This window comes from Heterodontus francisci, chromosome 35 (assembly GCF_036365525.1).
Source record: "Heterodontus francisci isolate sHetFra1 chromosome 35, sHetFra1.hap1, whole genome shotgun sequence".
Classification (NCBI taxonomy): Eukaryota; Metazoa; Chordata; class Chondrichthyes; order Heterodontiformes; family Heterodontidae; genus Heterodontus; species Heterodontus francisci.
In genome coordinates this window covers 55,503,988-55,520,614 of record NC_090405.1, presented here as the reverse complement: position 1 = coordinate 55,520,614, position 16,627 = coordinate 55,503,988, and the positions used below count along the sequence as shown (strand labels likewise).

The 16,627-nt window shown below is 48.9% G+C and overlaps 1 protein-coding gene across 5 annotated transcripts in view; it reads left to right on the top strand.

Moving 5' to 3' along the window:
• The window catches only part of neo1a (neogenin 1a), a 217,661-nt gene that overhangs the window by 192,100 nt on the left and 8,934 nt on the right, over positions 1-16,627 (top strand). For 4 of the 5 annotated variants that reach the window (XM_068015647.1, XM_068015648.1, XM_068015644.1 and 1 more), the window contains exons 21-24: positions 20-97; positions 9,182-9,329; positions 14,764-14,999; positions 16,014-16,106. In XM_068015647.1, the coding sequence (XP_067871748.1) occupies positions 20-97; positions 9,182-9,329; positions 14,764-14,999; positions 16,014-16,106 (555 nt within the window). The remainder of the gene's footprint in view (positions 1-19; positions 98-9,181; positions 9,330-14,763; positions 15,000-16,013; positions 16,107-16,627) is intronic. The other variant, XM_068015645.1, reaches the window with a different exon arrangement.

Genomic DNA, 16,627 nt, shown 5'->3' with positions numbered 1-16,627 from the left:
ACTATCTGTGTCTCTGCAGCACCCGGATCGTTTGGAAAAGTCGGCAAAAACCCCCCCGTAATGGACTCTGGTTCGGACACCAGGCATTCGATCAGTGGTAATTCATTCCAGTATTTGTGCACCTCACAGTGTCTGTAATAATGGCTCAGGAGAGACACAAACATCAATTGTACATTCCCTCCCACCCCCCCAACATAGCCCAGCATCCCCCCCTCACTCACCCAGCATCCCCTCTCCCCTCCCCAGCGTCCCCTCTCCCCCCTCACACAGCCCAGCGTGCTGCATTCTCCCCCACCACCCCCCCCTCTGCAGGACCCAGCATCCCCTACCCCGCCCCCAGCAACCCACAGTAAGTGTTTCAGAGGCTGAATATTTTTATCTCCACTCGCCCCCAAAATACCAGCTGTACTTCCGACAGAAAACAACAATCCAGATCTGATGGATCACTGACCTGAAACGTTAACTCTGTTTCTCTCTCCGCAGATGCTGCCAGACCTGTTGAGTATTTCCAGCACTTTCTGTTTTTATTCCAGCTACCTTATTGGCTCAGAATGATTGACAGTCAGATCCTGGGCCAAAAGAATCAATGCCAAGCTGGCTCTAGAACAGCTGCTCATCTAGTCCCACTCCCAGCCTTTTTCCTTGTAGCCCTGCAAATTTTTTCTCTTCATATAATTATCCAGTTCTCTTTTGAATGCCTCGATTGAACCTGCCTCCACCACACTCTCAGACAGTGCATTCCGGATCCTAAACACTCACTGAACCTGCCTCCACCGCACTCTCAGACAGTGCATTCCAGATCCTAAACACTCACTGAACCTGCCTCCACCACACTCTCAGACAGTGCATTCCAGATCCTAAACACTCACTGAACCTGCCTCCACCACACTCTGAGACAGTGCATTCCAGATCCTAAACACTCACTGAACCTGCCTCCACCACACTCAGACAGAGCATTCCAGATCCTAAACACTCACGGAACCTGCCTCCACCACACTCTCAGACAGTGCATTCCAGATCCTAAACACTCACTGAACCTGCCTCCACCACACTCTCAGACAGTGCATTCCAGATCCTAAACACTCACTGAACCTGCCTCCACCACACTCTCAGACAGTGCATTCCAGATCCTAAACACTCACTGAACCTGCCTCCACCACACTCTCAGACAGTGCATTCCAGATCCTAAACACTCACTGAACCTGCCTCCACCACACTCTCAGACAGTGCATTCCAGATCCTAAACACTCACTGAACCTGCCTCCACCACACTCTCAGACAGTGCATTCCAGATCCTAAACACTCACTGAACCTGCCTCCACCACAATCTCAGGCAGTGCATTCCAGATCCTAAACACTCACTGAACCTGCCTCCACCACACTCTCAGGCTGTGCATTCCAGATCCTAAACACTCACTGAACCTGCCTCCACCACACTCTCAGACAGTGCATTCCAGATCCTAAACACTCATTGAACCTGCCTCCACCACACTCTCGGGCAGTGCATTCCAGATCCTAAACACTCACTGAACCTGCCTCCACCACACTCTCAGGCAGTGCATTCCGGATCCTAAACACTCACTGAACGTGCCTCCACCACACTCTCAGACAGTGCATTCCAGATCCTAAACACTCACTGAACCTGCCTCCACCACACTGTCAGACAGTGCATTCCAGATCCTAAACACTCACTGAACCTGCCTCCACCACACTCTCAGACAGTGCATTCCAGATCCTAAACACTCACTGAACCTGCCTCCACCACACTCTCAGACAGTGCATTCCAGATCCTAAACACTCACTGAACCTGCCTCCACCACACTCTCAGACAGTGCATTCCAGATCCTAAACACTCACTGAACCTGCCTCCACCACACTCTCAGACAGTGCATTCCAGATCCTAAACACTCACTGAACCTGCCTCCACCTCACTCTCAGACAGTGCACTCCAGATCCTAAACACTCACTGAACCTGCCTCCACCACAATCTCAGACAGTGCATTCCGGATCCTAAACACTCACTGAACCTGCCTCCACCACACTCTCAGGCAGCGCACTCCGGATCCTAAACACTCACTGAACCTGCCTCCACCACACTCTCAGACAGTGCATTCCGGATCCTAAACACTCACTGAACCTGCCTCCACCACCCTCTCAGACAGTGCATTCCAGATCCTAAACACTCACTGAACCTGCCTCCACCACCCTCTCAGACAGTGCATTCCAGATCCTAAACACTCACTGAACCTGCCTCCACCACCCTCTCAGACAGTGCATTCCAGATCCTAAACACTTACTGAACCTGCCTCCACCACACTCTCAGACAGTGCATTCCGGATCCTAAACACTCACTGAACCTGCCTCCACCACACTCTCAGACAGTGCATTCCGGATCCTAATCACTCACTGAACCTGCCTCCACCACACTCTCAGACAGTGCATTCCAGATCCTAAACACTTACTGAACCTGCCTCCACCACACTCTCAGACAGTGCATTCCGGATCCTAAACACTCACTGAACCTGCCTCCACCACCCTCTCAGACAGTGCATTCCAGATCCTAAATACTCACTGAACCTGCCTCCACCACCCTCTCAGACAGTGCATTCCAGATCCTAAACACTCACTGAACCTGCCTCCACCACACTCTGAGACAGTGCATTCCAGATCCTAAACACTCACTGAACCTGCCTCCACCACCCTCTCAGACAGTGCATTCCAGATCCTAAACACTCACTGAACCTGCCTCCACCACACTCTGAGACAGTGCATTCCAGATCCTAAACACTCACTGAACCTGCCTCCACCACACTCTCAGACAGTGCATTCCAGATCCTAAACACTCACTGAACCTGCCTCCACCACACTCTCAGACAGTGCATTCCAGATCCTAAACACTCACTGAACCTGCCTCCACCACACTCTCAGACAGTGCATTCCAGATCCTAAACACTCACTGAACCTGCCTCCACCACACTCTCAGACAGTGCATTCCAGATCCTAAACACTCACTGAACCTGCCTCCACCACAATCTCAGGCAGTGCATTCCAGATCCTAAACACTCACTGAACCTGCCTCCACCACACTCTCAGGCTGTGCATTCCAGATCCTAAACACTCACTGAACCTGCCTCCACCACACTCTCGGGCTGTGCATTCCAGATCCTAAACACTCACTGAACCTGCCTCCACCACAATCTCAGACAGTGCACTCCAGATCCTAAACACTCACTGAACCTGCCTCCACCACACTCTCAGACAGTGCATTCCGGATCCTAAACACTCACTGAACCTGCCTCCACCACACTCTCAGACAGTGCATTCCGGATCCTAAACACTCACTGAACCTGCCTCCACCACACTCTCAGACAGTGCATTCCGGATCCTAAACACTCACTGAACCTGCCTCCACCACACTCTCAGGCAGCGCACTCCAGATCCTAAACACTCACTGAACCTGCCTCCACCACACTCTCAGACAGTGCATTCCAGATCCTAAACACTCACTGAACCTGCCTCCACCACACTCTCAGACAGTGCATTCCAGATCCTATACACTCTCTGTGTGAAAAAGTTTTTCCTCATGTCGCCATTGCATCTTATGCCAATCACCTTAAATCGGTGTCCTCTAGTTCTGGATCCGTCCACCAGCCGGAACAGTTTCTCTCTGTCTGTCCAGACCCCTCATGATTTTGAATACCTCTATGAAATTTCCTCTTAACCTTCTTTTCTCCAATCTATCCATGTAACTGAAGTTCCACTTCCCTGGAACCACTCTCATGAATCTTTTCTGCACACTCGCTAATGCCCTCATATCTTTCCTAAAGTGTGGTGTCTGGAACTGGACACAATACTCCAGTTGAGCCCGCACCAGTGTTTTATAAAGGTTTATCATAACTTCCTTGCTTTTGCATTCTATGCCCCTATTTATAAAGCCCAGAATCCCATATTCCGTATTTACCGCTTTCTCCACCTGCCCTGCCCCCTTCAATGATATGTGCACACATATCCCAGGTCCCTTTGCTCCTGCACGCTCTTTAGAATTGTACTCTTTATTTTATATTGCCGCTCCTCATTCTTCCTACCAAAATGAATCACATCACACATCTCTGCATTAAATTTCATCTGCCACATGTCCGCCTATTCCACCCGCCTCTGTGCTCTTGAAGTTTATCACTATCCTCCTCACAGTTCACAATACTTCCAAGTTTTGTGTCATCTGCAAATTTTGAAATTGTGCCCTGCACACCCAAGTCTAGGTCATTAATATTGATCAAGAAAAGCAGGGGTCCCAAAACCAACCCCTGGGGAACCCCATTATATACCTTCCTCCAGCCTGAAAAACAACCATTTACCATTACTCACAGTTTGCTGTCAATCAGCCAACTCCGTATCCATGCTGCTACTGTCCCTTTTATTCCATGTGCTTCAACTTTGCTGACAAGCCTGTTGTGTGGCACTTTATCAAACACCTTTTGGAAGTCCATGTACATCACATCAACTGCATTACCCTCATCAACACTCTGTTACCTCATCAAAAAACTCTCGCAAGTTAGTTCAACATGATTTGCCCTTAGCAAATCCATGCCGACTTTCCTTAATTAATCCATGTTTGGCTGAAGTGATTGTTAATTTTGTCAGGAATTATCGTTCCGAAAAGCTTTCCCACCACCGAGGTTCAACTGACTGTCTGTAGTTGCTCGGCTTGTCCTTATTCCCTTTTTTGAACAAGGGTGTAACATTTGCAATTCTCCACTCCTCTGGCACCACCCCTGTATCTAAGGAGGATTGGAAGATTATGGCCAGTGCCTTCACAATTTCCTCCCTTACTTCCTTCAGTATCTGATCCTGGTAACTTATTAACTTTAAGTAGCCAGCCTATCTAATACCTTCTCTTTATCAATTTTTAACTCATCCATCGTCTCCACTACCTCCTCTTTCACCATGACTTGGGTAGCATCTTCTCCCTTGGTGAAGTCCTCATTTAGAACCTCAGCCATGTCCTCTGCCTCCATGCGTAAATACCCTTTTGGGTCCCTTATCGGCCCCACTCCTGCATTTACCACACTTTTAATATTTATATGCCTTTTTATGTTAGCTGCCCGTCTCTTCTCATACTCTCTCTTTCTCATATTTGCTTTTTCACTTTCCCTCTGAACCTTCTATATTCAGCCTGGTTCTCAATTGTATTATCCACCTGACACCTGTCATACGCACCCTTTATCTGGTTCATCTTCCTCTCCATCTCTTTCGTCATCCAAGGAGCTCTGGGTTTGTTTCCCCTACCTTTCCCCCTTGTGAGAATGTACTTTGACGGTACCCAAACTAGCTCCTCTTTAAAGGCCAGCCTTTAAGGCTCGCATCAACACGAGCAGAATTTCTCACCCACAGCTGTTACAAAAATTTCTAAATTCACTTGTAACAGCCCTTCAAAACACTCCCACAGGGGATGCTGAGACCAAGTGGGCCCACATCAGAGACGCCATCTATGAGTCAGCTTTGACCACCTACGGCAAAAGTGCGAAGAGAAATGCAGACTGGTTTCAATCTCAAAATGAAGAGCTGGAACCTGTCATAGCCGCTAAGCGCATTGCACTTTTGAACTACAAGAAAGCCCCCAGCGATTTAACATCCGCAGCACTTAAAGCAGCCAGAAGTACTGCACAAAGAACAGCTAGGCGTTGCGCAAACGACTACTGGCAACACCTATGCAGTCATATTCAGCTGGCCTCAGACACCGGAAACATCAGAGGAATGTATGATGGCATGAAGAGAGCTCTTGGGCCAACCATCAAGAAGATCACCCCCCTCAAATCTAAATCGGGGGACATAATCACTGACCAACGCAAACAGATGGACCGCTGGGTTGAGCACTACCTAGAACTGTACTCCAGGGAGAATGCTGTCACTGAGACTGCCCTCAATGCAGCCCAGCCTCTACCAGTCATGGATGAGCTGGACATACAGCCAACCAAATCGGAACTCAGTGATGCCATTGATTCCCTAGCCAGCGGAAAAGCCCCTGGGAAGGACAGCATTACCCCTGAAATAATCAAGAGTGCCAAGCCTGCTATACTCTCAGCACTACATGAACTGCTATGCCTGTGCTGGGACGTGGGAGCAGTACCCCAGGACATGCGCGATGCCAACATCATCACCCTCTATAAAAACAAAGGTGACCGCGGTGACTGCAACAACTACCGTGGAATCTCCCTGCTCAGCATAGTGGGGAAAGTCTTTGCTCGAGTCGCTCTGAACAGGCTCCAGAAGCTGGCCGAGCGCGTCTACCCTGAGGCACAGTGTGGCTTTCGTGCAGAGAGATCGACTATTGACATGCTGTTCTCCCTTCGTCAGATACAGGAGAAATGCCGTGAACAGCAGATGCCCCTCTACATTGCTTTCATTGATCTCACCAAAGCCTTTGACCTCGTCAGCAGACGTGGTCTCTTCAGACTACTAGAAAAGATCGGATGTCCACCAAAGCTACTAAGTATCATCACCTCATTCCATGACAATATGAAAGGCACAATTCAACATGGTGGCTCCTCATCAGAGCCCTTTCCTATCCTGAGTGGTGTGAAACAGGGCTGTGTTCTCGCACCCACACTTTTTGGGATTTTCTTCTCCCTGCTGCTTTCACATGCGTTCAAATCCTCTGAAGAAGGAATTTTCCTCCACACAAGATCAGGGGGCAGGTTGTTCAACCTTGCCCGTCTAAGAGCGAAGTCCAAAGTACGGAAAGTCCTCATCAGAGAACTCCTCTTTGCTGACGATGCTGCTTTAACATCTCACACTGAAGAATGCCTGCAGAGTCTCATCGACAGGTTTGCGTCTGCCTGCAATGAATTTGGCCTAACCATCAGCCTCAAGAAAACGAACATCATGGGGCAGGATGTCAGAAATGCTCCATCCATCAATATTGGCGACCACGCTCTGGAAGTGGTTCAAGAGTTCACCTACCTAGGCTCAACTATCACCAGTAACCTGTCTCTAGATGCAGAAATCAACAAGCGCATGGGTAAGGCTTCCACTGCTATGTTCAGACTGGCCAAGAGAGTGTGGGAAAATGGCGCACTGACACGGAACACAAAAGTCCGAGTGTATCAGGCCTGTGTCCTCAGTACCTTGCTCTACGGCAGCGAGGCCTGGACAACGTATGCCAGCCAAGAGCGACGTCTCAATTCATTCCATCTTCGCTGCCTTCGGAGAATACTTGGCATCAGGTGGCAGGACTATATCTCCAACACAGAAGTCCTTGAAGCGGCCAACATCCCCAGCTTATACACACTACTGAGTCAGCGGCGCTTGAGATGGCTTGGCCATGTGAGCCGCATGGAAGATGGCAGGATCCCCAAAGACACATTGTACAGCGAGCTCGCCACTGGTATCAGACCCACCGGCCGTCCATGTCTCCGTTATAAAGACGTCTGCAAACGCGACATGAAATCGTGTGACATTGATCACAAGTCGTGGGAGTCAGTTGCCAGCATTCGCCAGAGCTGGCGGGCAGCCATAAAGACAGGGCTAAATTGTGGCGAGTCGAAGAGACTTAGTAGTTGGCAGGAAAAAAGACAGAGGCGCAAGGGGAGAGCCAACTGTGCAACAGCCCCAACAAACAAATTTCTCTGCAGCACCTGTGGAAGAGCCTGTTACTCCAGAATTGGCCTTTATAGCCACTCCAGGCGCTGCTTCACAAACCACTGACCACCTCCAGGCGCGTATCCATTGTCTCTCGAGATAAGGAGGCCCAAAAGAAAGATTGTTCAATTACAGTTTTGCCTGCCAGTCTTCAATTCCAGTTTACCTAGGCCAGATCCATTCCCACCCCATTGAAGTTGGCCCTCCCCCAATTAATTATTTTTATTTTGGATTGCTCCTTGTCCTTTCCTATAGTTAATCTAAACCTTATGATGCTATGGTCACTCTTCCCTAAATGCTTCCCACTGCCACTTCATACACTTGACCCACCTCATTGCCCAGATCCAGCAATGCCTCCTTCCTTGTTGGACTGGAAACATACTGATATAGAAAATTCTCCTGAACACATTTTAGAAATTCTTGCCCCTCTCTGCCCTTTACACTATTACTATCCCAGTCTATATTAGGTTAATTAAAGTCCCCCATTATAACTACTCAATTATTCCTGCACTTCTCTGTAATTTCCTTGCAGATTTGTTCCTCTATATCTTTCCCACTAGTTAGGGCCTATAGAATACATCCGGCAGTGTAATGTCGCCTCTATTGTTTCTTAGGTTAAACCAATTAGATACTGTCCTCTGTAAGACAGCCTCTCTCACCAGTGCTGTAATATTATCCTTAATCAATACTGCTACCCCTCCTCCTTTCCTTCGTACCCTATCTTTCCTAAACACCTTGTATCCAGGAATATTTAGTACCTGGTTCTGTTCTTTTTTGAGCTAGGTCTTCATTATTGCCAGGATATCATATTTCCACATGGCTTTCTGCACCTGCAGCTCAGCAACCTTATTTACCACACTGTGTATTTATAAATATACAGTAAACCCATCTTAGACCTTATTATGTTCTGTCTTACGCTGGCCCCACCTACCTTACTATTTTCCTACCCTAGTTCTATCTATGTGCCACAATTCTCTGTGCACCTTGGTTTTCCTCTCTAATATTACCTCCTCGTTCTCACACTTCTGTCAAGTTAGTTTAAATCCTCCCTAATGGCACTAGCAGACCGCCCCGAAAGGACATTGGTCCCAGCTCTGTTAAGGTGCAACCCATCCAGCCTGTACAGGACCCATCTTCCCCAGAACCTGTCCCAGTGTCCAGGAATCTAAAGCTCTCCCTCCTGCACCATCTCTCCACCACACATTCATCTGCTCTATCCTCCTATTTCTGTACTCACTATACTCTTCTATAGTCACGAGAAGCGTCCTGGAATTCCCACATGGAACAGGATGCGCACCACACAGCTCCGAGCTACCCCTGCCATACCTCTGTTTATTAGACTATTAAACTTTCTACTTAAATTTTAAAAAACTCACCTGCCTGTACATGATCATCCCAAGTGTATCATTAAACCTGGTTGGGACTGACGTGGTAAGGTCCTTGAATACTGGGGACCTGGGAGTGATCCTCTCCCATTGACTTGTGTCTCTTTATTGTCTGCTCTTTGGCATGTTCCAATTGATGGTTTGTATTTTGCCCACAGGTCACAACAGTCCACATGGCAGCCCTACCTCGAGCCTTGATAGCAACACAATGCTCATTATCATCATCTCTGTGGGAGTCTTCACAATCATCATGGTGGTCATCATCGCTTTAATCTGCACTCGAAGGACCAACTATCAGCAGAAAAAGTGAGCAGAGTATTGGTTTTAAACACTGAATGTTGTGGGTTGGATATTAAACATTCAGGTCTACAAGCTGGGTTCAAATTTCATCCAAACTCAATGATTTTCTTGTGTATTCTCTACAAGGGTCCAATGCAAAATGAAATTGGGAAGTCTCAATTCAGTATTTAACAGGCATTGGTCATAGCACAAAACTGCCCTTAATTTGACACCAATGACATTCTCACCCAACCAGGAGGGTAGCTGGTGAGGCAAACATGAAAATGTCACACTGATACAGTAAGTATTTCTTCTTTGAGTTGAAGCACTTTATTTGAACAGTGTAGAGGGAGCTTTACTCTGTATCTAACCCTGTGCTGTACCTGTCCTGGGAGTGTTTGATGGGGACAGTGTAGAGGGAGTGTTTGATGGGGACAGTGTAGAGGGAGTGTTTGATGGGGACAGTGTGGAGGGAGTGTTTGATGGGGACAGTGTAGAGGGAGTGTTTGATGGGGACAGTGTGGAGGGAGTGTTTGATGGGGACAGTGTGGAGGGAGTGTTTGATGGGGACAGTGTGGAGGGAGTGTTTGATGGGGTCAGTGTAGAGGGAGTGTTTGATGGGGACAGTGTAGAGGGAGTGTTTGATGGGGACAGTGTAGAGGGAGTGTTTGATGGGGACAGTGTAGAGGGAGTGTTTGATGGGGTCAGTGTGGAGGGAGTGTTTGATGGGGACAGTGTGGAGGGAGTGTTTGATGGGGACAGTGTGGAGGGAGTGTTTGATGGGGACAGTGTGGAGGGAGTGTTTGATGGGGTCAGTGTAGAGGGAGTGTTTGATGGGGTCAGTGTAGAGGGAGTGTTTGATGGGGACAGTGTGCAGGGAGTGTTTGATGGGGACATTGTGAGGGAGTGTTTGATGGGGTCAGTGTGGAGGGAGTGTTTGATGGGGACAGTGTAGAGGGAGTGTTTGATGGGGACAGTGTAGAGGGAGTGTTTGATGGGGTCAGTGTAGAGGGAGTGTTTGATGGGGACAGTGTAGAGGGAGTGTTTGATGGGGACAGTGTAGAGGGAGTGTTTGATGGGGACAGTGTAGAGGGAGTGTTTGATGGGGACAGTGTAGAGGGAGTGTTTGATGGGGTCAGTGTAGAGGAGTGTTTGATGGGGACAGTGTAGAGGGAGTGTTTGATGGGGACAGTGTAGAGGGAGTGTTTGATGGGGACAGTGTAGAGGGAGTGTTTGATGGGGTCAGTGTGGAGGGAGTGTTTGATGGGGTCAGTGTGGAGGGAGTGTTTGATGGGGACAGTGTGGAGGGAGTGTTTGATGGGGACAGTGTGGAGGGAGTGTTTGATGGGGTCAGTGTAGAGGGAGTGTTTGATGGGGACAGTGTGGAGGGAGTGTTTGATGGGGACAGTGTGGAGGGAGTGTTTGATGGGGACAGTGTGGAGGGAGTGTTTGATGGGGACAGTGTGGAGGGAGTGTTTGATGGGGACAGTGTGGAGGGAGTGTTTGATGGGGTCAGTGTAGAGGGAGTGTTTGATGGGGACAGTGTGGAGGGAGTGTTTGATGGGGACAGTGTGGAGGGAGTGTTTGATGGGGACAGTGTAGAGGGAGTGTTTGATGGGGACAGTGTGGAGGGAGTGTTTGATGGGGACAGTGTGGAGGGAGTGTTTGATGGGGTCAGTGTAGAGGGAGTGTTTGATGGGGACAGTGTGGAGGGAGTGTTTGATGGGGACAATGTAGAGGGAGTGTTTGATGGGGACAGTGTAGAGGGAGTGTTTGATGGGGACAGTGTAGAGGGAGTGTTTGATGGGGACAGTGTAGAGGGAGTGTTTGATGGGGTCAGTGTAGAGGGAGTGTTTGATGGGGACAGTGTAGAGGGAGTGTTTGATGGGGACAGTGTAGAGGGAGTGTTTGATGGGGACAGTGTAGAGGGAGTGTTTGATGGGGACAGTGTAGAGGGAGTGTTTGATGGGGACAGTGTAGAGGGAGTGTTTGATGGGGTCAGTGTAGAGGGAGTGTTTGATGGGGACAGTGTAGAGGGAGTGTTTGATGGGGTCAGTGTAGAGGGAGTGTTTGATGGGGACAGTGTAGAGGGAGTGTTTGATGGGGACAGTGTAGAGGGAGTGTTTGATGGGGACAGTGTAGAGGGAGTGTTTGATGGGGTCAGTGTAGAGGGAGTGTTTGATGGGGACAGTGTAGAGGGAGTGTTTGATGGGGACAGTGTAGAGGGAGTGTTTGATGGGGACAGTGTAGAGGGAGTGTTTGATGGGGACAGTGTAGAGGGAGTGTTTGATGGGGACAGTGTAGAGGGAGTGTTTGATGGGGACAGTGTAGAGGGAGTGTTTGATGGGGACAGTGTAGAGGGAGTGTTTGATGGGGTCAGTGTAGAGGGAGTGTTTGATGGGGACAGTGTAGAGGGAGTGTTTGATGGGGACAGTGTAGAGGGAGTGTTTGATGGGGACAGTGTAGAGGGAGTGTTTGATGGGGACAGTGTAGAGGGAGTGTTTGATGGGGACAGTGTAGAGGGAGTGTTTGATGGGGACAGTGTAGAGGGAGTGTTTGATGGGGACAGTGTAGAGGGAGTGTTTGATGGGGTCAGTGTAGAGGGAGTGTTTGATGGGGTCAGTGTAGAGGGAGTGTTTGATGGGGACAGTGTGGAGGGAGTGTTTGATGGGGTCAGTGTAGAGGGAGTGTTTGATGGGGACAGTGTGGAGGGAGTGTTTGATGGGGTCAGTGTAGAGGGAGTGTTTGATGGGGACAGTGTGGTGGGAGTGTTTGATGGGGTCATTGTAGAGGGAGTGTTTGATGGGGACAGTGTGGAGGGAGTGTTTGATGGGGACAGTGTGGAGGGAGTGTTTGATGGGGTCAGTGTAGAGGGAGTGTTTGATGGGGTCAGTGTAGAGGGAGTGTTTGATGGGGTCAGTGTAGAGGGAGTGTTTGATGGGGACAGTGTGGAGGGAGTGTTTGATGGGGACAGTGTGGAGGGAGTGTTTGATGGGGACAGTGTAGAGGGAGTGTTTGATGGGGACAGTGTGGAGGGAGTGTTTGATGGGGACAGTGTGGAGGGAGTGTTTGATGGGGTCAGTGTAGAGGGAGTATTTGATGGGGACAGTGTGGAGGGAGTGTTTGATGGGGACAGTGGAGGGAGTGTTTGATGGGGACAGTGTAGAGGGAGTGTTTGATGGGGACAGTGTGGAGGGAGTGTTTGATGGGGACAGTGTGGAGGGAGTGTTTGATGGGGTCAGTGTAGAGGGAGTGTTTGATGGGGACAGTGTGGAGGGAGTGTTTGATGGGGACAATGTAGAGGGAGTGTTTGATGGGGACAGTGTAGAGGGAGTGTTTGATGGGGACAGTGTAGAGGGAGTGTTTGATGGGGACAGTGTAGAGGGAGTGTTTGATGGGGACAGTGTAGAGGGAGTGTTTGATGGGGTCAGTGTAGAGGGAGTGTTTGATGGGGACAGTGTAGAGGGAGTGTTTGATGGGGACAGTGTAGAGGGAGTGTTTGATGGGGACAGTGTAGAGGGAGTGTTTGATGGGGACAGTGTAGAGGGAGTGTTTGATGGGGACAGTGTAGAGGGAGTGTTTGATGGGGTCAGTGTAGAGGGAGTGTTTGATGGGGACAGTGTAGAGGGAGTGTTTGATGGGGTCAGTGTAGAGGGAGTGTTTGATGGGGACAGTGTAGAGGGAGTGTTTGATGGGGACAGTGTAGAGGGAGTGTTTGATGGGGACAGTGTAGAGGGAGTGTTTGATGGGGTCAGTGTAGAGGGAGTGTTTGATGGGGACAGTGTAGAGGGAGTGTTTGATGGGGACAGTGTAGAGGGAGTGTTTGATGGGGACAGTGTAGAGGGAGTGTTTGATGGGGACAGTGTAGAGGGAGTGTTTGATGGGGACAGTGTAGAGGGAGTGTTTGATGGGGACAGTGTAGAGGGAGTGTTTGATGGGGACAGTGTAGAGGGAGTGTTTGATGGGGACAGTGTAGAGGGAGTGTTTGATGGGGACAGTGTAGAGGGAGTGTTTGATGGGGACAGTGTAGAGGGAGTGTTTGATGGGGTCAGTGTAGAGGGAGTGTTTGATGGGGACAGTGTAGAGGGAGTGTTTGATGGGGACAGTGTAGAGGGAGTGTTTGATGGGGACAGTGTAGAGGGAGTGTTTGATGGGGACAGTGTAGAGGGAGTGTTTGATGGGGACAGTGTAGAGGGAGTGTTTGATGGGGACAGTGTAGAGGGAGTGTTTGATGGGGACAGTGTAGAGGGAGTGTTTGATGGGGACAGTGTGGAGGGAGTGTTTGATGGGGTCAGTGTAGAGGGAGTGTTTGATGGGGTCAGTGTAGAGGGAGTGTTTGATGGGGACAGTGTGGAGGGAGTGTTTGATGGGGTCAGTGTAGAGGGAGTGTTTGATGGGGACAGTGTGGAGGGAGTGTTTGATGGGGTCAGTGTAGAGGGAGTGTTTGATGGGGACAGTGTGGTGGGAGTGTTTGATGGGGTCATTGTAGAGGGAGTGTTTGATGGGGACAGTGTGGAGGGAGTGTTTGATGGGGACAGTGTGGAGGGAGTGTTTGATGGGGTCAGTGTAGAGGGAGTGTTTGATGGGGTCAGTGTAGAGGGAGTGTTTGATGGGGACAGTGTAGAGGGAGTGTTTGATGGGGTCAGTGTAGAGGGAGTGTTTGATGGGGACAGTGTAGAGGGAGTGTTTGATGGGGTCAGTGTAGAGGGAGTGTTTGATGGGGTCAGTGTAGAGGGAGTGTTTGATGGGGACAGTGTGGAGGGAGTGTTTGATGGGGACAGTGTGGAGGGAGTGTTTGATGGGGACAGTGTAGAGGGAATGTTTGATGGGGACAGTGTAGAGGGAGTGTTTGATGGGGACAGTGTAGAGGGAGTGTTTGATGGGGACAGTGTAGAGGGAGTGTTTGATGGGGACAGTGTAGAGGGAGTGTTTGATGGGGACAGTGTAGAGGGAATGTTTGATGGGGACAGTGTAGAGGGAGTGTTTGATGGGGACAGTGTAGAGGGAGTGTTTGATGGGGTCAGTGTAGAGGGAGTGTTTGATGGGGACAGTGTAGAGGGAGTGTTTGATGGGGACAGTGTAGAGGGAGTGTTTGATGGGGACAGTGTAGAGGGAGTGTTTGATGGGGACAGTGTAGAGGGAGTGTTTGATGGGGTCAGTGTAGAGGGAGTGTTTGATGGGGACAGTGTAGAGGGAGTGTTTGATGGGGACAGTGTAGAGGGAGTGTTTGATGGGGACAGTGTAGAGGGAGTGTTTGATGGGGACAGTGTAGAGGGAGTGTTTGATGGGGACAGTGTAGAGGGAGTGTTTGATGGGGACAGTGTAGAGGGAGTGTTTGATGGGGACACTCACTGCTTTTCCAGTGCTATCCCTTCACCTTGATGAGAAAGTTCAATGTACAAAATCTTCAACCTTCCTCCCTCCCCCCAATGCCACTCCCGTTTGGTGTTTTTCCTTCTAGGAAACGTGCAGCCTGTAAATCTGCCAACGGATCTCACAAATACAAAGGAAATTCCAAGGATGTCAAGCCTCCTGACCTCTGGATTCACCATGAACGCCTCGAACTGAAACCAATTGACAAATCACCAGATCCCAACCCAGTCATGACTGACACCCCCATTCCACGCAATTCTCAGGATATTACTCCAGTGGAAAATTCCATTGACAAAGATCACCAACGGAGAAATTCCTATCTGGGTGAGTTCAAAGCTTCAGCTGAATGAATCAAATCAGCCAACTGCTGTTCGGTTCAGCATACGATTCTTGGGGGATTTCAAGTGATGGTATCAACATTCACGTTAACTCAGAGTCAGGTAGATGGAAACAACCTCAATAATTCAAACCTTGTAACATTGTCCGGAATCAATGTGGCTTTCTACAAGTAAACAAAAAGAAAGGTCAATAAAGATCACACGCATCCTATCCAAAACACAGTTTGTCTTCTGCTCCTTCCCCAGCTGTCAAAGATGTTAATTACTGGGGAATATCACAGGAAAAACTGGGAAATGGCTTCCCAATCCCTAATGCAGTTAAACTCCATGAGAACTATAAACTGAAAATGCTGGAAATATTCAGCAGGTCAGGCAGCATCTGTGGAGAGAGAAACAGAGTTAACGTTTCAGGTCTGCAACCCTTCATCAGAACCATTCTGACATTTTCTGTTTTTATTTCCGTAACTTCTCTCTCACTTCCTGCTCTCCGTCCTGCAATTGTTTGCAAATGTCTTGGTAGGTATGTATAAGGGAAGCTCTACAAATGTCTGGAGATAACAACGAATGAACTTCGAGGCATTCAAGTTACATAAATTAAGAAAGGAAGTGAATTTGGTGGATGCCAATTTGCTGAATTTCTTCAGGCGAGAGTTGGACTTGTTTGTAGCTGCACCAAAATCACCTCAAACAGAAGGTAAATACTGCATGGGAATTGTCAGGGCCAGAGTGATGATCTGGATTAGTTTTGGTTGCCTGAGGGGATCAGAGAGGAATTTCCTGGGTTTATGTTTCCCAAATTTTCCTAGGTCTTTATCTGTTTTTTTGCCTGTCTCAGGAGATTCCATGGTTCTTGGATCTAAGGAGTGAGGTGTGAGATTGGCTGGACTAGGTGGCCTTTTCCTGTCTGTCTTTGTTTGTATGAATTAAGGGCTTTCTGCCTGATATGTGTGAAGTTTTGCAGTAAAGCTCTTGACAGTTTATGGGATCTTTCTGTTTTCAGGCCGTGACCTGGAAGATGACATGTCCACACTGAGTGGGCGACGCGGATTGCGGCCAAAGATGATGATGCCTTTTGATGCTCAACCTCCTCAGCGTATGTCTGATAACATTTCTCACTCGCCCTTTTGAGGCTTGTGTTAATATTTAATAGCCGTGAGCAGATAACAAAAGACACAGAAGTGTCTGAGCCAGGCTACTGTTTGGTGACATTAAGTGTGAATCATCTCCTCTGAAAGGTGTCGTGGGTGTCCTTGTGCATCGTGTCCCTGCTGCCGAGTCCAGGTACAATTAGTGCTTCTGGAGTTGGAGAATCCAAGGTCGGCAGGTCACTATCCAGGGATTCCTGCCTGAAAGTCGTGTTTCTGAAGTGCAGTTACAAACAGGATTGGTCCCACAGGCAATACCCTTGAACCTGAATCTTTGGCTGCCTCTCTTGGCTGGGCCTCTTTGGGTGGCAGGTGGCCCTGGATTTATACTGGGTAGGACAGTAAAAGGGGAGAAATTAAAGGACAGATTGGTGGCACCGCAGTTTATTTCAGTGCCCAGTGATATCACTGCATCATACTTGGCGAAGGATTCTCGATGAACCCTTTGTGAATTTACAGCTCATTTTAC